This window comes from Diceros bicornis, chromosome 8, assembly GCF_020826845.1.
Source record: "Diceros bicornis minor isolate mBicDic1 chromosome 8, mDicBic1.mat.cur, whole genome shotgun sequence".
NCBI lineage: Eukaryota > Metazoa > Chordata > Mammalia > Perissodactyla > Rhinocerotidae > Diceros > Diceros bicornis.
This window is the reverse complement of record NC_080747.1, coordinates 16,156,373-16,184,106: the sequence shown is the minus strand read 5'-3', so window position 1 is coordinate 16,184,106 and position 27,734 is coordinate 16,156,373. Positions and strand designations below refer to the sequence as shown.

The 27,734-nt window shown below is 36.0% G+C and overlaps 1 protein-coding gene across 2 annotated transcripts in view; it reads right to left on the bottom strand.

Annotated features, from left to right (window-relative positions):
* SLIT2 (slit guidance ligand 2) overlaps positions 1-27,734 on the bottom strand; it is a 364,985-nt gene that overhangs the window by 321,696 nt on the left and 15,555 nt on the right. For both annotated transcript variants that reach the window (XM_058546810.1, XM_058546811.1), the window contains exon 4: positions 26,629-26,700. In XM_058546810.1, coding sequence (XP_058402793.1) covers positions 26,629-26,700 — 72 coding nt within the window. The remainder of the gene's footprint in view (positions 1-26,628; positions 26,701-27,734) is intronic.

Here is a 27,734-nt window from a genome sequence, read left to right as displayed (position 1 = left end):
TTAATAATATCTGTTCTTCCTTATACTTCGTTCTTACTTTCATTTCAAAAGTGATCTGTTAGGAAAAATAATGCCTGTACCCATTTCCTTATAATTATGCCTTCTCAACTGAGCAGAGATTTAAGATTTTTAGAAGAAAAAGATCATTGTGCACAGAGATGTTTGAAGATACCTCCTTAAAATCCTGAAAATAATATGATTTTATTTTTTTCTATTTCATTTTATTGGGTTAAACAGCTTCGTAGGCAGCTCAAATAAATTTTGAGGGGGGCAGGGAGAGGACTGGATTGAATTGGCAATAAAAAAACGGAGTTGGGGCCGGCCCCGTGGCGTAGCAGCTAAGTGCACGCGCTCCGCTGCTGGTGGCCCGGGTTTGGATCCCAGACGCACACCGATGCACCACTTGTCAGGCCATGCTGTGGCAGCATCCCGCATATAGTGGAGGAAGATGGGTACAAATGTTAGCCCAGGGCCAGTCTTCCTCAGCAAAAAAAAAAAAAAAAAGAGGAGGATTCGCATGGATGTTAGCTCAGGGCTGATCTTCCTTACAAAAAATAAATAAATAAAATAAACTGAGTTGGATTGACTGGCTAGTAAGATAGCTGATATGTCTTCTAAGCACAAACTTGAGTGAGGATTTCCCCCAAAAGTCATGTACAAATAAAGAGTCAATGGCATAAACTGACCTTGCTCTAAATTAAAGTTAAATTAATATCTTTCCATTGGGGAGAAATTGAAAATTATTTACCCCACAGTTTTTCCAATTAAGATTATTGCATGCACAGTATTTCAGAGAGGGGCCTGAGGGAGCTTTTCAGAGTAGGCGGCTTCTGATCATCCTTGCTTCAGAGAAATTCTGGTTAATCTGTGTTAGATATTGTCATTTTGTATCAGAATCACTTTTAAATGGAATTCAGTGGCAGAAAAATTAAAATTGGAAACATTTAAGATACCATTCTTGTGCAATCTTCCAACAGTGGAGTGGTGCCAAATATCTGGCGCCAAGCCCTCTGCATGGGCCTTTTCAGGCAAGTGGTCACTTCAATACCAAAATACTTTGGTCTTTCTGAGCTATCTAGCATTTGGTTTGATTCTCCTTTGAGAGGATAACACCTCAGATGTTTTTAAAATTTTGATTAAGTAGCACCTAGATAACTATGTACTTCTTCTAAACATCTCAAGTGTCTTCAACTGATTCTCATATGATATATCATTCAGACCTTCTCATACCCTCAGTTTCTCTCTGAATGTCTTTCAGTTTGCCAATGTCAATATTATAATGTCACTTCTCAATATGTGATGGCCTATTTTATGGACCTGAGAAGACATGAATTCCAATCACAGCTTTACCTTTTATTAGTTAAGCTAGTCGGTTTTCAGCTTTCTCATCTGTAAACTAAGGAGTATAATAGCTCCTTCTCAACAGAATTTTATAAGTATAAATTAAAAATCCACGTATAGCTTCTTGCAAAAGTGTCAGACAAACAGCATGTGAATTTCTTCTCCCTCTTTAGGGCCAAAACTATTAGTCAGAATTAAAAACAAAATAAAACAAAAGTCCCTCTAAGTGAGAATGGAGAATTCAGGGGAGAAAACTGATACTTAAACATTTGCTCCAGTGGCCTCAGGATAGAAACCTCAAATGTATGAAACATGAGACACAGTGGAGGCTAAGGCCTTTGTATAGTTACCTGGCTTTATATAGAGCCCAGTATAGCACCCTTAACATATGGGTACTTTGTGAAGACAAAAGATAACAATAATAAGCATCATGTATAGTTCTGTGAATTTCAGGGAGGTACCTTTAAATAACAACAAATGCATACACTATGAAATGGTAAGAAAAAGGATCTGGCTCCCTGCAGCAGGTATAGTTCAGGCAGCCCAGAGTTTAAAGAGGACCTTTACGTGGGGAGTCTGGACCCATGTGCCACAGTGAAGGCTCCTCCTCCACGGGCTTGCTAACCTTGTGCAGGTCACATAACATCTCTGGCACCTGTTTCTTCACCTAAGTTTCTAAACTCCTTTCCAGCATGGGAAGTATATCATCCTTTTATTCTAATATGAAAAATGAAGGCCACATTAATACATCTATGCTTCTAGTTCTTCAAACAACAGAATAAGAGAAACATGGTGCACGTATCAGGAATAAAGTTAAGAAGTGATTCCAAATCTTGAAACAACAGTAGAGCTTTTCCTTTCATGATTCTATTTTACACTACTATAAGTTAAGAAATTCACTTGATAATCATTAGTACCTCAATTAATCAAAATGCTTGGGGAATTGAGTTTTTTTGTTGTTTACATAGGCTTTGTTTAGAATTCTGAAATCTTGTTCTTTAGCAAAAACCCATCATTCTATACAACACCTATGCAATTTCATTGCAAGTATCTCTTTATACATCCTTCTCTTTTCCTAATAGAATCACCCTGAATTAGGACTTTGGACCATGGCATCATTTTTGTGACTGATCTCTAAGTTTCAAGTCTCTCTCTACTTTAATTCTCAGTCATAATCTTCCCAGAGCATTACCTTGATCAGATGACCCCTGCCTACCAAATAAAGTCTGAATCATGTCCTTAGCTTAGCATTTCAGAGTCTTTAAAATGGTCCCAATTTACATTTCTAGACTCTCTCTCCTGAATCTAATACTACAAATGTATGAAATTTCTCTTGGTCAATAAACATACTTTTTAACCATTTCAACTAATGTCATTCTCTCTCCATGGATGTTTTTTTCTCTCTCATGCTTATGGAAACTACATAAATCCACTTAAAATGGAATCTCTGTGTTACCTTCCTAGATACTCCAATCAGAAATGATTTTTACTCCTCTATAGCCCTGTAGTACCCACAGGACTCAACACTATTCAGGGTTCTGATGGAAGCTCCCTCACTGTATCATTACTCAACCATGTGGTGTGGCTGCCAAGAGTAGACCAAAAAAGGCTAGGAGACTGTTATTTCCTCAGTAAATAGATTAGTCAATTAGCCACTCATCTAACGAAACAGTCACATTTTAACTAGTTCAATAGAAAGAAGAAATAAACTTTCATTTCAAAGTAACCACCACAACAGACCTCACACAAATAGCTGTGATTTTATTACTGCTAATAACCATAAAAAAGGATTCTGCAGTTAGCATGTTCAAAACTCAAAAAAGTCTATACACTGTCTACTTGGTACTATGCCAGCCACTTGGTACTATTCTTATTTATTTCTTAGAACAAATTCGTGAATTAATTACTATTATTTTCATCTTACAGGGAAAGAAACCGAAATTCAGAGTGGTTAATTATTTTGCCCAAATCACACATTTAGAAAGTAGCTGGGCTATGATTCCAATTAAGATATTCTGACTCCAAGCATGTTTGTCTATTTTGTGATTAGAAATCTACCATTCATTTATTAGTATCATACTTCAGAGACAGAGAAGAAATGAAGTAGTTGCTTTACATATAAAGATTTAGAGTCTGCCAATGAATGGGGAAAAGAAGACTCATCAGAAACGACTCATCCGAAAGGGGAAATGGCTAATGAATCTTGAAATTACTGTATTTGCCTTCTCAAAAAGGAAGGCATTGGGATGGATCTGAACAAAGCCTGAAGTCAAACCTCAGCCACAGTCCATCCATTCTCTTCTTCAGCACATGCACGGGAACAACTGATATACACATGATTCTCATATGCACACATATAGACACACAGCGGTGCACCACATGTCCAGCATGTCATTACCCTGAGCTCCCTCACCCTTTTCTTAAGGCATCTGAAAATGGCGTCAAGAAAAAACTGCAAATCAACTTGGAAACTACCTGTAAGTAAACTCTAAGTTAAATCCAAGTTCTCCCTGATTGTTTTGATCATGTATCAACATCAGTACAATTTTTTTTGAGCATATGCCCCCATCACTTACAACTTATCCACGTATTTATAAGTTAGGGTTACTGTACCAATACACTATGTATATTTTAAAAATAGACAAAAATAGAGAGTTTTCAAACTTGAGGAGAAAATTTTAAACAGAAAATTTTAAAATTTTAAACAGAAGATTCTAACATTTTCTTCCTATATCCAGGGCCATACTACTATATATAGAATCTCTGTGAAAAAATTTTAAAGAAGGTCTCTCAGGGGCAGACATAGCATAATGAGCAGAGGGCAGGCTGGATTTCAGTCCCCATTCTCCTCCTCAGCCAGGCAATTGTCCACAGTGTCCAACAGACACCCTGAGTATAAGATCACAAAGAGTAGATTATTTTGAGCAATCACTGAACGATGCATATGCCACAATAAAAACACTGAATTAAATTACAACTATTTACTGAATGCTTTTCCAGGAATGATTTAGATATCTGGAGAATATCACATAAGTGCGAGATATACATCATTTATTCATTCATTTGGAAAGAATACCTTGGGTGCCTACTATGCCAAGTACTGTGCTAGGCAACGGGCAAACATCTCAGAACAGATTTAGTCTACTTTTCAGCTCAGCGGAGAGACAGATGAGAAAAACAGATGAGTGATGACTGCATTAACAGGGTGCCGGGACATCCCAGATGGGGACACCTAATCGAACCTTGAGTGAAGTGAAGCCCAGTGAAGGCAAATGCTAAGCTAAGCCCTAAAATAAGAGAAGGAAATGGGGATGAGAATTTGAGGCAGGGAGACAGTAGCTGTTTCGGAAGACTTTACAATGTTCCAGTGTATAGGTTATTATTTGAAAAGACATATGAAAAATTAAGGAACTAATACAAAACACAAATCTCTCTTCTAAAAACCGTGATTTAGTGAGAAAATCATGAAAATAGGCTGACAAGACAATGTTTGATGGCATTCACTCGACATATATTTATTGAACACATAGGATATATGCCAGATACTGGTCAGGCATTAGGGAAACAGTAATGAGTAAAATCCCATCCCCTGTTTTCAAGAAGCTCTAGTGAAGAAAGAGCATTCATAAAATAATCATACAAACAATCATACAAAAACAGTTGAGGAAAATATCCTTATACTGTGGGTATGTGTAAAGAGAAGATGATTTAACCTAAAGGATCACAGAAGGCTTCCCAGAGGAGGTGATGTTTGAACTAGAAGAAGAAGATCTAAACAGAGCAAACCAGAGAGACTACGGGACAATGACCAGGTATGGGATGGCAGCAGGGGGCTGAGTAGGAAGAGCTATGGGCCTAGGAATCTGCACATGCAAAGGCCCTGTGGAAGTGAAGAGCAAGGCATACCTTGTGAACTGCATGTGCCTATGCAGCTGGAGCACAGAGAGAGAAGAGGGGAGTGAGGAAAGCAGGATGGAGCAAAAGAGTGAGGGGTGGGGTTTGCAGGTCTCATAGGCCCACTAAGAATGGGTGGTTATATCTTAAGTGCAATGTCTCGAACTAAGAGAGTCCTCTAACCTCTGCAGGTCATATTTGACTCCTCCCTCTCTCGCTCTCTCCTTTCTTTCAACACTGATTGAGCAGCTACATGTCTACCACGTCTGATGCTGAGGATACAACAGTAGAGAAAACAGAGTCTCTGTCCTCATGAAGCTCACATTTTAGAGGAGGAAGTAGAGAAAGAGATCTGTAAAATGGCATAAATGATATCTACATTACAGGGTTCCTGTGAGGATCACAGGAAATTACACGATTATATAGTTTATAATATAAAATGTAAACTGTTATGGTAAAAAAAAAAGAACTTTATGAGTTTTTTCTTGGGTGTATTAACTTAGATGTGGCAACAAGGCACTCATGTAGTTCATAATGCAAAAATATGGAAATGGAAAATTGGAGTATAGAAGAGACAAAGATGAAATAAAGAAATTCTGATCAAGAAAATACAACAGCAGCAACTACACAAAGCAAGTCTGGATTATGTGCCTGGAACTGGGCCTTCCACAGATTTTACTTTTAATCACCTCAAAAACCTGAATGGTAGGTTTTATTATCCCTACATGTAAAAATGAAGCACAAAGAAATCAACAATTCTAAGAAGTTCAGTTTTATGCACATAAACTAAAACTCGCCATAGTAGCAACGTTTCCAAATTCCTATGATAAAATCAAATGAAAAATTAAAATTTAAGTCCTTAACTGTAGTGGACACTATTGGTTACTTGCTCACATCAGTCAGTGCCCCTCCCCCTTTCCTAATAGAATCATGATCTGATTCAGTGCCCATCCATCCAAAAATCCAGAGAGGCAGCTTAACTAGTTTAAATCAATCTCTATATGGCATTTCTTTCCCAACTCCTGGTCTAAAGTATGTACTTCACCTAAGTTGGTTCAATCGATTGAAGGAAGAGATTTAGAATCCATTTTGGGGGCAGATATCTCCTCCTCTGTCTCTTTCCCTCCTTTCTTTCCTTTTCTCTCTCTCTTCTTTCTTCCCCTCTCTGCCATTGAATATGAACCAGGAAGCATGAAGCCCTGGTTAGAACTGATGGCCATTTTGAGACCAGGTGCAAAGCCTTGGGCAAGCTGACATTGAGGATGGAGAAATGAAGTGATAGAAAGAAATTAAAAGCTATGATTTGACCCACCTCTGAATTTTTTGCTCTGTGAGATAATAATTTTCCTTATTATTGAAGCCAAATTCAGTCAGATGTCAGTTATTAGTAACCGTAAACATATAACTAATCCATTAACCATGACCACCTACTTTCTAAACTTAAATGGTTTATGTCTTACCGATAAATTAAAGAAAACAAGACCTTAAAATTGAAGAGCTTTTTCCACAGGCATCCACAATAAGCTGGCTGACATGAAATACTATTCTGGGTATAGATGTCATCATCCTGGCATTTAAGAAATTAAAGTGAAATGTTCTAATTTTCAAGTACGTGTGCAGAGCACACAAATTCAGTAAAGTGTCAGTATTTCTAATAACAACATAATAGTGAATCTTTACTGAGAATTTACCAAGTGTAAGCACGTTACTCACACCACAAACTCATTCAATCTTCACAACCAAAAAGACGTGTAGTATATTATCTTCCCTTAACAGGTAAGGAAACCAGGCCAGGAGAGTGTTTCCCGCCCAGTGCACTGCTGAAACTAGAGTTTGAACCCCATCCTGTCTGCCCACTAAAACTTGGCTCTCTTCATCACAGCCTGCTGACTCACATGCCACTTCTTTTTAAATTCTAAAATAAATTAACATACTACGTTCCCATAAGAAACATGATGGAATACAACAGCTGCAAGGATTGTTTACCTGGACATTGCATTGACTTATCAATCTACACACATAAACATGCTCTCATTTCTTCAAATATGAACTGTTTAAAACTCAGACACAATGTTACTGAAGTCTCTCTGATTTTTTTTTCAGACGGATGTTTTCTGTTTCAATGATAGAAATTTGACTTGGAGGAAAAGAATGAAGAATCTGTATTAAATCTACTTAACAAGCATTTATCGAGGTTCTCCTACATGCTTAGTGCTGTGGTCGGTGCCCTGGGAAGCATAAAAATGAAAAAGACTTAAAACTTGCCACCAGAAGCTTGAATTCTAGAAGGGGAGAGAGAGGGACAAACTCACTATGATGTAAGACAGCTGTTACATAAAACCAACAGAGGCATAAGGAAGACTGCGAGGCAAGGCTGCAAAGGAAGCAGGCTCAGAGTAAGCTCTCCAGAAAGAGCCTCACAGAAGAAGGACACGCTTGAGATCATTATGTACAGTCTGAAAGTAAGCTCATCTAATCAACAAAGCAGGCCCAACTATGGGCCAGGACCAAAGGTGATAGTGAGATAAATAAAATAGGACCCCTGCTACAACATTCTCTCGAGATACAAGGCATAATGTTAGCCACAAAGCAGATGGGAGGTATTCTGCCAGGCAGTAAAGAAGGAAGAAATACTCCGGGGAAGAGGGATAATCTGTGCTAGGCTAGTGTGTAAGACCTCCAAACACAGAGCACTGTTTGCCTGAGGTACTGAGTAAATGGGGTCACATTTTCCTGGGTGAAATCAAGTAGGTCTTCATGGTGGAGGAGGCATGATCTGGGTCTTGGGCGGTGAATAGAAGTTTGCCTGGTGAAGAAGGCAGAAGGACTATCAGAAGCAAAAGTCCAGAGGCTCAAGAGTAGCTAAGTTACTCGTGTAATTCTGCAAGTACACAGTTTAATAAGAAAACATCAGGAAACAAGAATGATAACTTGAGGCCCCTGAAGGAACTTGAAGGCCAAGATAGGAGTTTAGACTACAGACACGGAGTGTTAGTAAAAGTTAAGAAGAAAATAATAGTTCTATCAATTTACTAGCCTTATGACGGTGGGCTGGTAACTCAGTTAACCACTTTCAGCTACAGTATTTCATCTACATAACTGAGGCAGTGACATGTATTTATCAGAGTTCCCTTGAATATAATGTATGGGAAAATGTTTTGTTAAATCTAAACCTCTATGCTAATATACAAAATGACTTTTGACTGGGGAAAAGACATAATCCTAGCTGTGCTTTAAGAGGATACTTCTAGATATTGGGCAGACGATGGTGTGGATGAAGAAATCCTGGAGCAGAGGAAACTAGTTTGGAAGTAAGCTCAAGACAGGGAAAGGAGAAGAGGGACAGACGTAGTCCTCCGGAGGTAGAGTCAACAGACCCTGTCAGTGGGGATAAGAGAGAGTAAATGAGTCAAAGTGACACTAAGCTTCAAGTTTGGATAAGTGATTGGACAGGGTCGGGGAGACAAGGTGACAAGCTCCCTATAAGCACCTATGTATGCCAGTTAACAATGCACAAAAAAAGGTGAGGAGTTAAAATATATTATAAGAATATAATAAGAATCACGAATTTCGTAGTATTTTTACCTAATTAAAAGAAACTCTTGTCCCCTGTCCAGTTAATATATGTGGCAAGGAGTTCTATACTGTAATCAAATGCCAGCCTGCCACTTGGGCAAATTACATCATCTCTTTGGGTCTCAGTTTTCTCATCTGTAATTTGGTTCTCCTTCATATTGCTGAAGATCAAATGAGGAACTATTCCTGTGAATAAATGAGGAACTATTCTCCCTGTGGAGAGCTCCTGGGTCACGTACTCAACCTATGAGAGCTGTACAGCTGACTCGACCCTTCTAGCCGCATCACCTCCTCCTTCTCCAATACGAAAATGTTTCCCCTCGTGGAAGGAAGGCTGTATTAGAGAAAAGCACCAAAGTTTCTACATAGTTGTTTAATTATGCCTGCCCCCAGCAATACACACCAAATGTCAGCATGCTTATTCCATCCAGAATAAAGGTGATTTGATGTGGGGCAAAAAAAATAACAATGGGTAGTATGTCTCCTGAGTAGTTTCTACAAGCTACAAGTAAATCAAGATAATGGGCAGAGCACACTCCCCGGATGCAAACTTCAGTCTATCTGCTAAACGGTCTCTCAGGCCAGGATCAGCACAGGGGTGCTAACACTGGCCGCTGGTGCTGCACTTACCACCACCCCACGCTGTAGGCCTCGTTATTGACTCACTCTCACTCTTGGGCCCTCCATGATCCAGTTCCCTATTCCCCATCTTCCCAGCTGAGCTGTCATGATTCACTGTCTCTGTAGGGCTGGACTTGCTAAGATAAGATAATGGCCTTTTACGTGCAGGCGCTGTGAATTCTTCTCCACCCTTGTACAGGGAAGACAATTTAACTGGAAAGGAATAAATTGCTGGATTTAATACAGTGACCAAACACAAAAGCCTAATAAAAATGTCAGAAGTGCATGCTCTAGAATGGCAAAGAATTGTGGAAGCACGCAAAATAATGCAAGCTGTGCCTTAGCAACCCATGTAAGGATACAAAATGATGAGATGACCAGCTGGCTCAGTTGCTTCCTATCATTTTAGTAATTTCTATCTTGTAGTAATTTTGTAGCAATGTTGTTTTCTTTGCAAATTAAACAAAATCATACACGCGCACAAATGTGTAAAAATATTAGGAAAGAATTGATAAATACTATAAAAGATATTGTAGAATAACCTTTTTTCAGGCTTTCATACATAGAAGAGTGAGGAAATTGGTACAAAAAACGACCTATGTATCAGTGCATATGTCAATATATGACATACTAACTGAACAAGTTTACAATTGCTATTCTCTTTAAACTTCAAGGAAGAACAAATGCAAAGATATTAAAAAGATAAAGCTTCAAATGCTTTCTGCAGCTCATTTGCCATGAAAGATGCCTCTGTGGATCCTCTGTACCACCTGCCTTTTCCTTCAGTCTACAAACATTAGAGTGTCCACTGTATGTGAATACTGGTCTATGGTGAATAGAGATGAATCTGCCCAAGCCCTCAAGAGTACAACCTAGGGAGGGGATTTTGTTAGCAAACTAATAATCACTATATATAAAATATATATAACTTAGTTATATATATAACTTCACTTAGTTAATTAACTAAGTGAAGACATCTGCATATTGGAAGGCATCTATTGTTTGGTACTGCATAGCGACACAAGGGAGAGGAGCCCCACTCCCCAGGCATGGTGGGGGCACCCTCTGAATGGCAGCAGTCCCCATTGCGAGGAAGTAAAGCAATGCCTGGTTAGTGGCAAAGCCGGGTGGGATTTCAGCATTCCAGATGCAAGACTGGGAAGATGGAGAACTCCATGCAAATGGAGAACTCATGAAACATGTAGAAAGAAAGAAGGAGAGAACAGGCAGCTTGTAATGTGTCTCTGCACAGTTAGGCTTCCCATTCTTATATTGGGGGGACAGGAGGGGTCGACTCAGGCAAAACCCAGAAAACAATAACAACTGATTTTAACAGATGATGGTAAATATTTGGTTATTTTTCCTCAACCAATTTGAGAGTTGTTTGATTTATAATATTTAACAACAATTGAATTCTGTGGCAGATGCATTACATCATCTAATCCTCCCGATGACTCTAACATTGATGCTTTAATTATCTCCATCTTAAAGAAGATATTGAGGCAGAAAGGTCAAGTAATGTGCTCCAAGTCACACAGCTAGGAAGACTTGAAGCTAGGATTCAAATTCTGGCCACCTGTTGCAAAGTCTATATTAATTCATTCCACCAATATTTCTTGTGTACCTACTACTGTTCTCTGCCTTCACGAAACTTTCATTTTAACTGAGAGGGACAGACAACCAGATAAATAAGCAAAATACACAGTATAATAGATGGTGATGGAGCCTAAAGAGAAAAAGAAACCAGGGAATTGGGAAGAAAGGGTTAGGGTACTCAGCTTCCTCATGCAGAAGGAACCTAAACTATCACAAAATGGATTACATTTATGCTTTTAATAAAATCCAAACAATAAATGTGTTTGTAAATACTGGATCTAATTTGAAGTGAATTATTTCTATTAAATCCATTTAATGTCAGGCTTTAAAGTAGTTTTGTTTTAATACTGCCAAGGATGTGGAGAAAAGAGAACCCTTGTGCACTGTTGGTGGGAATGTAAATTGGTGCAAGCCCTATGGAAAACAGTATGGAGGCTTCTCAAAAAATTAAAGATAGAACTACCACATGATCCAGCAATCCCACTTCTGGCAATATATCTGAAGGAAATGAAAACACTATGTCGAAGATATATTTGCACCCTCACGTTCACTGCAGCATTATTTACAATAACCAAGACATGGAAACAACCTAAGTGTCCATAGATGGATGAATGGATAAAGAAGTTGTGGTACAGTTAAACAATGGTTTCTTCAGCCATAGAAAATGAGGAAATCCTGCCATTTGTGACAATATGGATGGATCTTGAGGGCATTAGGCTAAGTGAAATAAGTCAGACAGAGTAAGATAAATGCTGTATGATCTCACTTATATGTGGAATCTAAAAAAAAAAAACAAACTCACAGAAAAAGAGATCAGACTTGTAGTTTCCAGAGGTAGAGGGGAGGGGGAGGGGAAAATGGGTGAAGGGGGTCAAAAGGTACAAAAATTCCAGTTATAAGATAAATAAGTACTAGGGGTATAATGTAAAATGATGTCTGTAGCTAATACTAAGGTATGACATATATGAAGATTGTTAAAAGAGTAAATCCTAAGAGTTCTCATCACAAGGAAAACTTTTTTTCTTTTTCTTTTATTTTGTATTTATATGAGATGACGGGTGTTAACTAAACTTATTGTGGTAATCATGATATATGTAAGCCAAATCGTTATGCTGTACACCTTAAACTTGGTGCTGAATACCAATTATATTTCAATAAAACTGGATGGAAAAATGTAGTTTTGTTTTAGCCATAATCTGGTATCTTCTTTGACACCCTTCACCCCAATATTTAATATAAATAAGAATTGGCAGTCAAAGCAACATCCTGGGGCAACTAAGAGAAAGGACCAGAATTTTCGGTAATGATCAGTATACGTATTCTAGTAAGAAGCACCTATCAGGTGTATGAAAAAAGATGTCTTAGGAGATTTATAATACTATTTCTTCTTCTTTTTTTTTAATCCTGTCTCAAATTTTTCAGATCTAAGTTATTTCGCCATCTAGTCCTGGAGAGATGGGTTTTTTGGTCAAAACAACTGAACAAATTAAACTTCATGTTGATTTCAAAGCCCATCAACCATCTACAAATTGCACATAAAACACTTTCGGCTTCAACACGCTCTCGGTGAGTGAGAAAGACTCCTGCAAGCTGACACCTAGCTTACAGGATGCACGCCTCCTTGTGTTGCTAAAGACCGCTGTTCACAGCAGATACTCCACAAGATTCCAGGTGGTGTAATCGCAGAAGCAGAGAAGAGAAAAAGAGGTAAGTGATAAAATGTTGGCAATCATTAAAATAGTAGTCGAGTGGTGCTGTGTGTGTGTGTGCATTCAACAAATGACTTTACATACAATACACACAAACACAAAGATAGAAGCAAATACTAGTGCTAAGTTATTGAAATTCTTTACGAAAGGATCTAAATTTCTCTATTCCTAGAGGGAACAAAGGAATGCCAAGTTCATCTGCAAAGGTGGGCTGAAAAGAGCAGATTTATAAAGGCAATGCACTATAAAAAGTTACCTGACCATGCTGGTACAAGAAAAATAACATTAAACCGCAATCACCCACATCTAAAATACTTATTTTTTAAAAAAATCTCAATCAGAATTAACAATAAGTAATTATTCTTTGGAACAGCTAAAGGCTGCTCTTGCTTATTTGGATTAATTGGTGTAAGTGGGAGAAGCAGAGAAAGCAGGAGTCTTGTATAGTCAAATAACTTTGGGAAACATATTTTAAAAAGTTAAACAGATTTCTTTATTACACGATGCCTTAGAGATTAATACACAGTGTACACTGCAGTCATCACAGGGGATATGATTTTTATTATTTCCCGACACCTTTGATCACAAAATACTTTTCTCTTGGATCACTGGAGGGCACCTTTTAGAAATCACGGCTTTGAAATATAATACATATAAAATAATCAGTAGAGCAATAAATACAAAGCATCAAAATAACACATGCTTGAGAACTGCAGAAAAGAGCTATACTTAAAAAAAATCTAAATCTGAACCATCTTACAAAAATATAACAAAATTAAGTACCTTGTAACAGATACCACACTGATGATGGGGGTATAACATTTATTTGGAAATAACCTCTATCAAAACATGTTTATCTACACTTTAATAGTGTTCTTAAACCAGGTCACTTAAATTTAGAAAATAAAGCCATATCTGGACTCTACTGTTATTGTTTTAAACCACTCTTCTCTCTTTAAATTAGTGTATGATTTCTGAATAGGAAGGGATTGAAGAATGACATTTGTCCATTTTAAAAATATTCTGTTATATTTATAGTTCTTTTTTTGCCCCTCTGTCATATTTAGTTCAAGTTCTTCATCTGATTTTGATCTAGTGTTCTATCTCAGGGCAACAGAAGGATATCTGATAACTCATAAAAAAACAAAAAATAATGTTGATAATAGTGACACTGTTCATTGTATAACTTCATTGTACGACTGACAAGAATTAAAAAAAAAAAATTATTTCCAGACTCTCTAAGGTGAGAACTCTTGCTCTGAAATATGATGATTGATATACTTTGTGATTTTAATGTAATTATTGTAGCTACAAGTGTTCTTCTTGTTCATACAACTTTGCTTTTTCAAACACACTATTTGCTGCAGTAACTTCCCGCATCAACTAAATTCCAGGGGATTACATGGTGGGTGGGGAGAGGAAAAAAGGTATTTCCTTTTATCAAATGTAACTATGTTGCTTTCTCATTCCATCACGTTCCTGTGTAATAAAAGAAGAATCCAGGGTGGTCACTGGGAGTACCTGATTAACAACTTTCCTTGAAACTATTCATTAGGTGTGGAATTCATTCCCTTTAAAGAGAGGGAAAGAAAACCACACCAATTCAGAGAATGAGTTCGCCTTTTAGAAACAGACTCCAGATTTCAGTTGCCTTCAGGGTATTCAGGTTCTATACACTCTATTCTCCTCAAAAGGTCAGGAAAATTAATTGACCAGGGTGCACAACACATTTACTAGGGAGAATTACAGAAAATGATGGTCCAGGTTCTCAAACCAGTTACAATCAAAAGATGAAAACACAAACATGAACATAAAAACCTGCATGAACCAACTCCATTATTCTCCCTTGATTTGTCTTGTTTGATTTTTAACTCACTTCTTTATGCTACCATTAGCGATGTCTGAGAGGCAGGTGATTATAGAAACTACCTCAAGTGTACACCACTTAGCTCATATTGAGGCATTATCAAGTATCAGGACAACCACTTAATAACGAGTAATCATCAAATCTCCTTTAATCATTTTTTAACCTAAGCCTTCAAATAATACACATTTAATAGCAAAGCCATGCAAAATGTAAGCAGACTATATTTATCCAGTAAAGAAACTGCCTTTACTTTTTAAATTGCTAATAGGAAAGAGAACAATCTCAAAATCCCTCATCCACAATCTAATTATCTAATTCCTGGTTTATTACCATTATAATTCTAGCAAGTGCTATGAAGCATTCCCTATAAATTTTTGAAAAAGAGCTAGAACAAATCTTGGATATATTTCAATCTCCTCCCCTTCCCTCAATTATATTTCAGCATCCCCTAGAGACCAGGAGGCCTTGTGGTCAATTCTGGTGATATGATGGTGAATGCATCAGACATGGTCCCTCTCTTATCTGACCTACTATATATTTTTACAAGCAAAAAAATTGCTTCTCAAAAAGAGATCAAGTACCTTTGTTCAGCATCTGCAGCTAGTGACCAGCAGTGCTAGATATATAACTAGTATGTCTTTTGACTTCTGATCAAGTGTTCTTTTCACGCCACAGTGTATTTCATCCCAAATTCAAACTACTGTTAGTGGCTTTTTCAGGTTTAATTTCCATTAAGCATTCAGTCGAAAAGTATTGATTAACCAACCTCCACTAGGCTAGATGCTATATGTAAAGCAAAGACAAACGTAAGACAGGAGTCTGCAAAGTTAACACACGTTAGGATTAGAGAATAATATGTGACAGCACACTATATGAGACAGAAAATTATAATCATTGTTTTAATAATAAAAAAATAAAAACAAAATAAAATACATAGCACTTACTGTATAGCAAGCATCATTCTAAGCCTTATTTATTTAGTGAATAATTTACCCCAGACAGCACTTCCACGAGGTAAATTCTATTACCATCCTGATTTTCCACAGGGGGAACTGAGGCACAGGGCAGGTCATTGAGTGACATTCCCAAGCTTACACATTAAGTGATTCAAACCCAGGTAGTCTGAGTCAATAGTCTGTACTCATAACCACCACATTATAATGACTGATCATTTGGAGAGTTGAGAAAGGTTTGATAGAGGAGGTGAGGCTTCTATGAGGAGGGTAAACCACACTACTATATACATTGGAGGCAAGAAAGGAGACCAGAAATGTGCCGGGAATTTCCAGGCAGTAACAGGAATACGGCATATATACTGTGAGGGCAGTGATAAAGAGGTAATGTAGCACTAGATTATAGTGGGTCTTGAAAGTCAGGCAAAAAAGTCTTATGCAAAAAGCAGTTAATTTTAACTAACCTAATCACTGCAGAGTAGAATAAGCATATTTCTAGATATCCTATCTCCCAATCTCATTATATGCAATGGTTTCAATAGAATAACTATCAAATACATTCATGACAGCATAATTGTTTGTATTGGGAACTGTTACTCCTATTCTTTAAGAGGAAACTTGGAGATTTTATCTAAAATAAATCCTGGAATCTTTCTTTCTGATTTCTAGTTAGAGATTCCAAATAACTAATGCATAAAATTTTGACACTGACTTTCTCAGTATAAGAGCATATCACCGGCTTTTTCGATATAAAAGCAATGCATTTAACTATGTTAAGTGAAATTTCTCTAAATATGTATTATTCAAGCATTTTGAACATCCACAGAATTGTTATGCTTCTCTAGCTCTCAGTATCCCCACCTACCTCCCAAACACACACACACACACACACACACACACACACACACACACACACACACCCCTCTACGTGGCTGGCTTGGAACATCGGCTGGTATAAACGAACATCATCATTTAGAATAGGGTGGCTATCCAGCATGTTAAATCACTAGGTTAAATCACTACTCCTCTCTTTCTCTCTTTTTCTTTCACACTTTTTAATTTCTGAGCTATTCTGTGTCTTGCAACTACCTCGATCAAAAGGCACATCCTTATGTAAAGGAGATAAAATTTAAAGCAATGTTCCTATTTGTGGGTTTTTGTTCCTAGACTCTGGGTGGAGAAGCAGCTTTGGGAAGAAAAAGATCAATGTGGGCTAAAAAAAAAACAAGGAAAGTTTTGGAGAAAAGCTGAAACTTGATAGAAGTCAGAAGAGCATATAACATTGTACAAAGTGCCTATATAATGTTCAGCAATACTTTGTGAATGAGAATATAATTCTTAGTTCAAAGCAGGGCTTTCTATTAAGAGATTTTAATAACATTCAATCCTCCTTGCACTCTTTTACCATGAATAATACAGAAAGTAGGTTTTATCCAGAGGCATTTGAATTTAAACTTAAAAAAAGGATAAACATTTTTAGTTTCAGTAGGAATAAAAATAGCACACTTAGAAAAACTATACTATAACGGCATGTTCATTTCTGAAAAAATTAAGGAAGATTTTACTTTAACAGCAAGTAAATTAGTAAATATTTTTTAAAATTTCACATATTCAATACGAAGTTGCATATCCAGATAAAAGGAGAGAAATAACAGATACAAATTCTAGTAATATTTTCAGAAAAATAAAGTGTTACTGAGTGTGTAGCTGCCCTTGACAGTACATATTATATTTTCCACAAGTTATCAATTTGCCTCAAGACCATTCCTTTTTTAGGTAACTGTTTTTATAAAAGATCAAGAATAAATTAAGGCATTTGATAAGATCTAATCTTTTAGTAATTAATGAAGTGAATCTGAATTTTCATATTAATGGCATCATCCTTCCTTTTGTTTACATACAAACTTCTTTCATCATATGATAGTAACTATCTCCAATTAAATAATGCTGGTGATAATATAATAATAATGTACCTTTTTTCTTACAGAATTTGCTTGCCTATGATTATTTATTTTGATGCTGCTTCTTAAAGCAGCGTAACTACGGTGGTTGTTTAAAAGATGTAAAATATGTACAATTAGTATTCTAAATGTATTAAACCTCTTAAGATAAACTAATTGGTAATTTCAAGTATTTTAGAGAATGTAAATTAAAAAATATTTAAATGTTAAATGTTTATACAAAAATAAAATGTTTTAAGACATGTTTTAATATATTAGTCTAGAAACCTTTTAAATAAGCACACCAGATTTAAAATGTAATTAAAATTAATATTTTAGAAAAAAAGGGTCAAGGTTAAACTATTTGTCTTCCTTAAAAAGTTTATAATGTCTTTTGTGTCTCTACTTACAAAAAAGAAATCTCAGATATTAAAACCTCCCGGGAAACCAACAATAAAAGCTGCTAAGAATTTCACAAGGTTTTTTTCCTTAGGTGTTAATTAAATGATCATTTAACACTGAAATGTAAACACAACATTTTCATCTGTTGACAGCACAGCCTATTATAAATCCGGGGTAATAAAAGTCTTGGTGTTAACGCTCTGAACCAAGTTCCCACAACACTCTAAGATGCCTTGTCGTGTCTAAGGTTAAGCATCTAGACACAAAACAAAGCTTGCGCCTACTCAACTTCCAGTCCAATTTTCCCATCGCCCAGTGACCTAGGTAACACTTTGAGCAATAAAGAATAAATTTAATTTCTCCAGCATTTTGTGAGGATTAGGAACAATTGTTGGCTTGCAATGACTTTTTATCCTTGAATTCTTTTTCCTCCAGAGCATTCCTCTAGTCCTAAAAGAGAATTCTGATGGTTTAAGACATAGAACAAACAGAACTTTAAATTAGGCTTTTTTTCAATCAATTGGAACTGTTGGAGGGGAAGCAATCAACCTTTCTCTGTGCTGTTCTCAGCTATTCACATACTTCAAGCTTTAATCTTTCACTAGTAGAAGAAACCTATCATGACAGGGCAAAGCTATCTTTTCCCATTCTGTTTCCAGACTTATTTATTTCTCTTTTCTTTAAGGTTTTTTTTTTAAACACTTAAATAAAGTTGCCATACTTAGCTGTACACATTCATTTGGGGGACATTTCAAGAGGCACAGATGTTCTCTTAATAACATTTCACACAGCCATGTTGTACCCTTGACCACGGGCGTTGCCACCGACAGGCCTTTTTATTTTCATTGCTTCCTTCTCTAGAATTTAGGTATTTTTCAACCTTCTGCCCAAAGTTTCTTATACCACAATTTATCAAATATTTTAAGGTCAATCCTCTACAAAGATTTCAGCGATGGCAATTAACTTGGCTATGGGTAACAGGTAATGAAGGGGACATGCACCCCCATTCATCTGACTGCAAAGCTTATGTACTTACAAGAAGTATTGGAGATGTGATAAAAACAAAACAAAACAAAAATAACTTCGGGCTCAAATCTATTTCATTATTAAATATTGTTTAAATCCAAAGTGCTAAACAGTTTGCAATTTGTACTGCATTTTGACATAATGTTTAGTCTAAAAATGTACTTAAAATCACATACGCAGTTACATAAAGAAGACAGAATATTCCACAGATCAAATCATATTTGTATAGTGTAAGAGCAATGGATTATCTTATATTGTTTTAAAAATTGAAACTTTAACTAGTAAAAAAATGTTCTTTAGCAACGTATATAAATCTTCTGAATAACTTTCAGAAACGTTTACCTATAGTTAAAGGTGTTTATTCAGCATTTTCTAATTCGTATTTTTCCTTCATTTTGTGATTCAGGAAAACACATCATTAAAACAACAACCTAGATATGTGGACTAACATAAATACTTCCTGAGTCATAGTCTCTGTTTTTATCCCTAATTCATTGTATATAGGAATTTTAAAACTATATGAATCATCAACTGGGAGAGGGGAAAAGATCTCATTAAGAACATTCTGGCCTTAATGTACCTTCTGTGGCCAAGTAAGGATAAATAAAATGGTGCAAATGCACATTTTATGTTAATTTGTAGTGGTACAAAAAATTAATGTGGCTACACTTATGTATCTATCATTACACTGAAAATAAGTGCTAAAGTGAGGTGAAATAGAAGCAGCAGATTTGCAAGAACATCTTTGTGACTATTATTTTCATCTTATTTTTCAATGAGAGGGTGATAATAATACAAATATCTGTCAGACTTAAAAGCTGATGTTCTTTTGAATACATAGTCTAAATTATGACTTGAAATGTACCCAGGAAGTAAATATTACGATCATTCCCATTTTACAAATAAGGAAACTTGACTCCAGAGGTGTCGATCAATTTCCAAAGAAAGCAGAGCCACTAATATCTGAGTAGGCATTTAAACACTAGTATTTTACACCACCTCTCTTAGGATACAAATTAATTGATTTCATTGTCTTAAAACATGATGTAAATACATTAAAATTAGTTAAATAGAACTAAAACCCTATGGACTCTTATCCCTAGAATTAATATTTATGTAAACTTCAGTCACCAAATTATAATCTTGAGATTGCAATGGTAATTTTATGACTTACAGTCAAATTTTTAAATAGTCCCTGATGATGTGTATTCAGTGATATCTTTTTGACACGAAAACCATATACTTAAATTCATGTTTCAGAAAACACAATCACTCTCGATGAACCCTCTAGGCTTTAATTTACATATTACAGATCAGATGTTAGCAATAGCTGAGGCCCACAAATACCACATATTACGTGGGGTCACATATTATGCCAGTTTTTCTCCTTAGCATCTATCACCATATTCTCCAAATCCAAGTTGGCATACCATGAGTACTTGTTGGTGGAGACAGAAACATTTCCATTTGGGAAAGCACCCATTTAAACAAGTACACTTGAGTGAGAAAGACATTCTCGCACTTGACTGCTATGACGTGAACTACACTGTGGATTTGACTCAGAGAGTCTACTCTGTGGGTTGGCAACAGCAGAAATCTGCCAATTTCTAATTTTCTCCAGCAACAAGTCTTCTACTACAGATCCCTTTGAAGTAAAAACTATCAACATAAGGCCTAGCAAAAATCTCAAATACAATCTTAATCTTCATTGGTTATATAACTTCTAAATTATAGGATTACATGTTGACTTAAAAACAAAATCAAAAGTAGGTCCTGTTCATTGTTCTTTTTTTTTTCCTGGCAAGTGGTAATGGCTACTCTGAAATATGTTCAGTCTTTCATCTGTCTACTTAAAAACAAACTTTTAGTTATGTAGTAGTGATCTCTTTAAATTAAACACTCCATGTATATCTCTATTTTTTAAGTGGCAAGAACAGAGTCCCTTGGGTCCAATAATAATAAATAATTAATAAGTTATTTATCAAGTAACAAAGAACTTGGTGTTTTAATCACTGAAAGTTAACACTTTCTCTAAGTTTTATCTCTCTTACTGGTTCTTTGTTTTCAAAGATAAAGAGTCAATCTGTTCCTCTTTAGCAAAATATCAGTATTAACAATACCAATAGTGTATCCTTGCACCAAATGGTAACACATGCACACACCACCTTCTGAAGAACTTTCATCCTGTACACATGAAGCTCTTCTGCAGTCAGTCTCAGCAACAGAGATCAGTGGTAGCTAGCACCGCAGCTCCTAAATGAGTAATGATGTCGCTCCGGCTGGACAACGGTAACCGTAGCAACTGTAACCTGCAATTCCTGCACAACCGCTGTCGGATTTATTGTGGCAGGGGCCAAACAGGCCAAGAGTAAAATGAAGCAGGAGACTATGGTACCTGACACCTCTAGGAGCCCACACTTTAATCAGAGCTGGCAGAAATTAATTCAAGAGGAATTTTGACACAGCCTCCACTGTTGCATTCTGCTTTTATCTTTGAATACAAGACTCCTATGAGACTAAATTGACATTAGCAAACTGGGGGATTAGTTTTATATAATCACAATATTAAATTGAGGTATATTTTGCTTAGGTGGACATGGATCATTTTGATTTTGTTTTGTCTATCAAAACCCTTCGATGTTTAGAAAACCTAAGGAGACTAAACATTTAATTAGCCAAGTTATCCTTTAAATTTAATTTGGTTCTCCATTATTCATAATGCCTTCCCAGTTCTAACTACTTGCTCATTCAAGTTACAAACCCTGAACCTGACAGAGATTTAATTCAATACATCAAACACTTACTGAGAGCTTTCTAAAGGTCAAGACTTATACTAGACCCCGGGGATATAAAAAAAAAAATGTTTTCATAATACATGTATACCAGAATTCATACGCATAATCATAGAAAAAGAAAACTAAGATAATAATAATTGACAAGTATATACTAGTGTTTATATCTGGGTGGGAGATAATGAATAATATCTACTTTCCTTTTTCTGTTTTTCTGAATTGTCTAAACCTTTCTAACATGACCATGTGTTACTCTTATAACTATTAACAAACAAAAACAAAAACTAAGGTTCCTTCTATGGGAGTGGGCCCAAGGGAAACAAAGACAGCTTAATTGTATATTTGTTACGCTATGCAAATTAATTTTTACCTTAATAAAATAAAAAATTAAATTTTCCTCTAAAAAAGTCCCAATTATTATTATCAGAAACAATTTTGAGAATCTGAGATCCCATCTGACAATTGTGACCTGACCAATCAAACTAAGCGGTCAAAATCTATTTGTCTCAGGTAAGTAGTCACTAAGCCACATAAAAAGAGCCCTTAGCTTTAAAAATACTGTTTATAATGTTATATAATTGAGTGGCTCCAAAACTCACTGGGGAATAATGAATGCCACTTGTGAACCAGAAATAAAAAGTTTTTATTCAAAGAAGTAAAGAAAATGAATCACTGGGACCTATATATTTATTTTTCATTGTTAGTTTTGCTTTGTTTTGGTAAATACAAGTGAAAAATGAGTTTCTGCAACATGTTTTGGGTACTTAAACTTACGTAAGAAGTCTGAGTAAATATAGTAATACTCAAAGAAATAAACTGGAAACCACAAAGCAAATATTTATAACCAAATGCTCAACCACAGTACTACCATTGAAATTCATCTCTAATGAGCCTGGATTAGTAGTTGCAAACTCAAGTTGAAAAGTGTGAATCATTCACTGGTAAGTCTCTTTAAGGTTACATTTATCAGGAAGATTTGTATATGCTACTCATAAAGATAATTGCTACTCATAAATTTCAATCAATCATAATTGACCATTTCAAAAGTCACTGAAATCTCTGTCAGTTAACCAGCTCCAGACTTCTCTGAAAATAATTTTCTCCACTCTTATATTGATAATAAAAATGCAACCTTGGTTTTGGAGGAGGAACAAAGGGGAGGATGGAGTATCTACGTAAGTTAAGAAAACTAAGTGCTGTCTCTTTTAACCTCCAACCTGTGGCCCTTTACTTTCCTTTCCTTCTACTTACACTTTCCATCTGTCAACAAGAGCTTGTAATTTTATTACACTGTCCTGTAGTTTATGCAGAGTTGGTATTATTTTACAGAGTTCTGTTAATGGACTGGATAAATGGTAATGCTATTTAAACTAGTCTCCTGCTCCAACAAACACAGCTGCAACTGTACTACTATTTCTGAGCAAACATCTTGACCCGAACATGTAGTGCTCTCTCAACCCGTCCAAAGAGAAATTGGAGCAGACAGCAAAGGAAAAGCATATTTGGCCGCTAGCAGCAACCAACCATGTCGAATCATAATTCATATACAGTGTACCCTCTTTTCTTTTATATTACATTTAGAGTCAAAAAAAAAAGCATGTGCGCTTCTTCACCTGGCATCAAATTTTCAGCCCAGAGTCAAATGGTGATCTTTCATTACAAAAGTGCAAAGAATATCTGCATAATGTCCAGTACATCAGACTAGCTTTAATCTAAGCAAACAGTGATAAAAATCAAACACCAGTGTATAAACTATATATTAAACCAGTAAACTTTTTCATTGGTTACGTATCAGGAAAAAATTGTATTAAATAAGGGTAAAAGCTACAATAAGCTAGAAAAAGAAAGAGATACTAGTTAGCTTTACGCAACAATTTATAAAGAGAAAAGAAATTCTAAATTTGTTTCTTTCATGACTTCTAGATGTGTATGGCTTTGCTACATCATACAGTAGGGCAACTATGGATCACTTAAGATGTATATGCAACAACCAGCCAAATACTTTCCCTATCCCAACCTATTTTCCTTGTTATTTGTCAAAAATCCTGTATCCTTTGTTCTGTCTCTTATCCTGCTTATGAAAGAAAGATTCATTTTTAAATGAACATTTTAAAGGACATTTTTGTATGCAGATTTGTGCACATTTTTCCATCTGTTAGAACATTTGTGTCGGGTGAGCTACTAGGCACCTGTAGCATATGAAAAAAATTTGAACTTGCATCTTTCCTCTTAGAAATTACACTAGCCAGGCAGTCAGCTTCACAAACTTTTTTTCCTTTATTTATTAAAGACTCTTAATGGTGGTTGTAATTTAATTAGTGATCACCATCATAAAAAAGTGGTCACATGTAGCTTCTAACTTATCCTCTCAAGAGAAAGATCAGTGCTAACAATCACTAATTCTAATTCAGGTGAGACAACAGTACCTCAACTCAAAAGAAGATTCCTAATGTGAGGATGCAGGAAAACATTACACCTCTATGTTTCCATGTGTATCCAGTGCCTATGTCAGATGTTAAATCCCAATCAATATTAAACATTAGGCCATCGACCTCTAACTTCAGGAACATCAAAGCATTCAAATCCCTCCTGCAATTAGTCCTATCAAACAAACAAAATTTTATCTTACATCAACGCCCAGGGGAAATCCTTTAAGGCAGAAAGGCACATTATAACTCTGACCACATTTTCGAGCTGCCCATTTTCCCATTTTTTTAAAAATGCTTTTAATTTATTAGAAACTGTGGCCTTATAGTTTTATGGGTTCTGTTTCTTTTTTTTTTTTTAATTTTTTGTTTATTGCAGTAATATTGGTTTATAACATTGTAAAAATTTCAGGTGTACATCGTTGTACTTCTATTTCTGCATAGATTACATCATGTTCACCACCAAAATACTAATTAAACCCATCACCACACACATGTACTGTATTATCCCTTTCACCCTCCTCCCTCCCCCCTTCCCCTCTGGTAACCACCAATCCAATCTCTGTCCCTATGTGTTTGTTTACTGTTGTTATTATTCTTTAATTCACTTCTTAAAGATTTCAAGTCTCCTTTCATATCGCAGCTTCATAAAGTTATAAAACCATAACAAAACATAAGAGAAAAATCCCTTGGTCCACTATGTGATATTGTCAAAGAGGGCAAAATGTTCAACGGAATATAATTTGCTGAGATGGGATTCTGAACTGGATTACACCATCTGAAGCTTCCTAAGAAGGTTATTCAAGTACCTCTAGACTAAAAATCAAACATTCTTGTTCCTCAGAGATAGTGTTGAAGTTACTTCCTACATTTTCCCCTCTTCAGTTTAATAATTTTAATTCTAGATGACAGTCATTCTGTTTAAATTATATTTTCACAGCTATATAGAAAATGGACAATTTCCTAGACTGGTGTGGATTGCTTTTATACGCACACTATTAACAAGGTAGTAGTTTCACAGACCTCATTGTATAGTAGCCCTGAAGTCAATTCTTCAAAATCCACTCAATCACCAAAAATTAAAGCAGAAAGTAGAATACTATTAAAACCATCTCTGTGGCCCTTCTTAGAAACTAAGCACAAATATTTAAATATGTCAATTTATATACATACATATAAACTTTATAACAGCCTATATCCTATTTCCTTGGTAAATATAGACCCTAGAGAATTCTTGTTAAAAAGGCAGTCTCTGGGTTTCTCCTTTAGATTTTTTTTTTAATTTACTTCAATTGAGCCAATTAACCAGCAGGGAACACAAAGAAGAGAAGAAATACTGCTCGGCGACTTTGGCTATCCTAGAGGAACAGTATCAGGAAAGACAGACTCTCGAGAGAAGATCTGGTGTGTTAGCTGGCCACACCATTGCCTACTGGGAAAGTTCTCTCAATAGCAAGTTAAGGTACCTAACAGAGATACTGGCTACAATGGGCGGAGGGCTATAGGAAAACAGTCTTCCTACTTCTGGAATTGATAACAATACTGAACTGGTAGGCTACAAAGCCTCGGCTATAAAGTCAAGTTCGGAAAAAAGCAATCTGTTCACTTTCCCTACAAACACGAACATATGGGACGTCCCCATCACCCAGGTGGGGCCGTGACGAGCAATTTATTCTATATATCCCAACAGTTATTTCACAACATCCGTGAACATCAATAATCATTGCTATTTATTTTCCTAACATTTTGTAGCTATCTCCCATCTGTACAAAACCACTCATGTGGCTGAAAATCTAATTTTAAAAGCTTTCAAAAATGTGTTTTCACTATTACGCATTAGGTCAGCGAACAAGCATTCCAGGGAGGAAAAACCGATTCTGACTAAAATTCACATTATGCTCCTTCCAAAGAAGTACTTCCATTAACAGCCTATGACATATTTGATACGAAACCCTTACAGTCATTCGTATTGCAGAGTTTGGCATTCTGGCTTTAAAAGGAACATTTAAGAGAAAATTTACAGCCGTCTTTAAATGTCTTATATTTCCAGACTAATAAACGCTACTCAAGTACAGAGACAGTATCAAAAAAGCTGACATTAAGAACCCCAACTTTACAAGAAAACATTGCCAACTTCCTCTGAAGAGGAAGTACAGTGGCAATTTTTCCCATCAGAACTTAATCAAAAACCTCCACAAAGAAGTAAGGTAAATCTCACGATCATCACATGACCAAAAAAGAATAATACAATTACAACAACACATACATAAACCACTAAATGCTAACCAAATAACACAACTGGAGCCATGGAAAACCAATCATAAATTTCCATAAGAGAAAAAAAAAAAGAAAGAAAGGCAAACTTTTAATCCATTAATCTGTTGGTGAATAGATTCCAGAAAAGCACAAGGAAACAGATCCAAAATACATTTAATAAAACAGAAGGTACTATCCAAAGCAACAATAACTATTTCTGTCTACTTACAGCCTGTATAGCTTCGAAGTCCCAAGAAACAGCAACTCAGGAAACAGCTGAAGGTGATTTCTATTTAAACGCCTTTTGAGAAAAACAAAAACAAAGCGTATGTTACATAGAAAATACCCAACAATGAGACTGTGATTTGGTTGTGTCATGCCTCATCCTGTATTGCAGGAAAGAAAGAAATGACATTCAAGAGAATTCAAGCATCGCAAATCAAAAGTTGGTTACACCTTTTGTTACATGACTCTTTAAAGCAATTTTCCATTATGTTTACTCAGATGATGATTACTGGGGCCTAAACTCGAAACTCACATCCCGTGCACCATCAGTCAATCAGAATTTACGCAATGAAAAAGGATTTCCTGACTCAGATTCTGGTGTCTAGATTAGGGAAGTTCAGCATACAGCAGAAATACCACAGTAAATGGTGCCCTAAAATAATTCATACACTGTCCCAAATGGCCTAAATTTTCAGCCAAGGCATTGTGTGGAGATGGAAATTTCAATTTTGTTAGCTTTTCATTTAGTTGCGGAAAAAAGTGTGAGAAAGCGTCAGCATGATTTGTCCCTATAGGCAAAATCAGAAGAAAAACAGCAAAGTTCAAACCTTAACCCACAGTTCTTGACCCTTAACTGAATTTTTACAACTAACAGCTATGGCAAAAATGTTTAAATAATGTTTTTTAAATGTTTAACTGATATTGGAATGTTTTATGAAAGAATTTGATTTCAACTGTAACGCAATTTAAGCCCTGATGCTATGTAACTAAGTTCTTTTGAACTATGCACCCTTGTCAGAAAGGCCAATTCTGGCCCCGATATACTAATATTCTGATCCTGTTCATTTTAAGTGTATAATTTAACATTTCATTAAAAATAAATGTCTATCTCTCTGCTTTTCCCAAATTTAAATAAAATGATGACAAGCTGATGCAAAACGCACACTTAAATGATTTACAAGCTGCTATAGCTCTAGAAGAGAGTAAGGAGGTCCAGAAACTAATGGCACCCTGAAGAAACAGAAGGTATTTCCTAAGTCTTAAGGATAAATGTTAAGGGGACAGGAAAAGAGGGCATATCAACCTTGACATATTTAAACGGTCATCAGG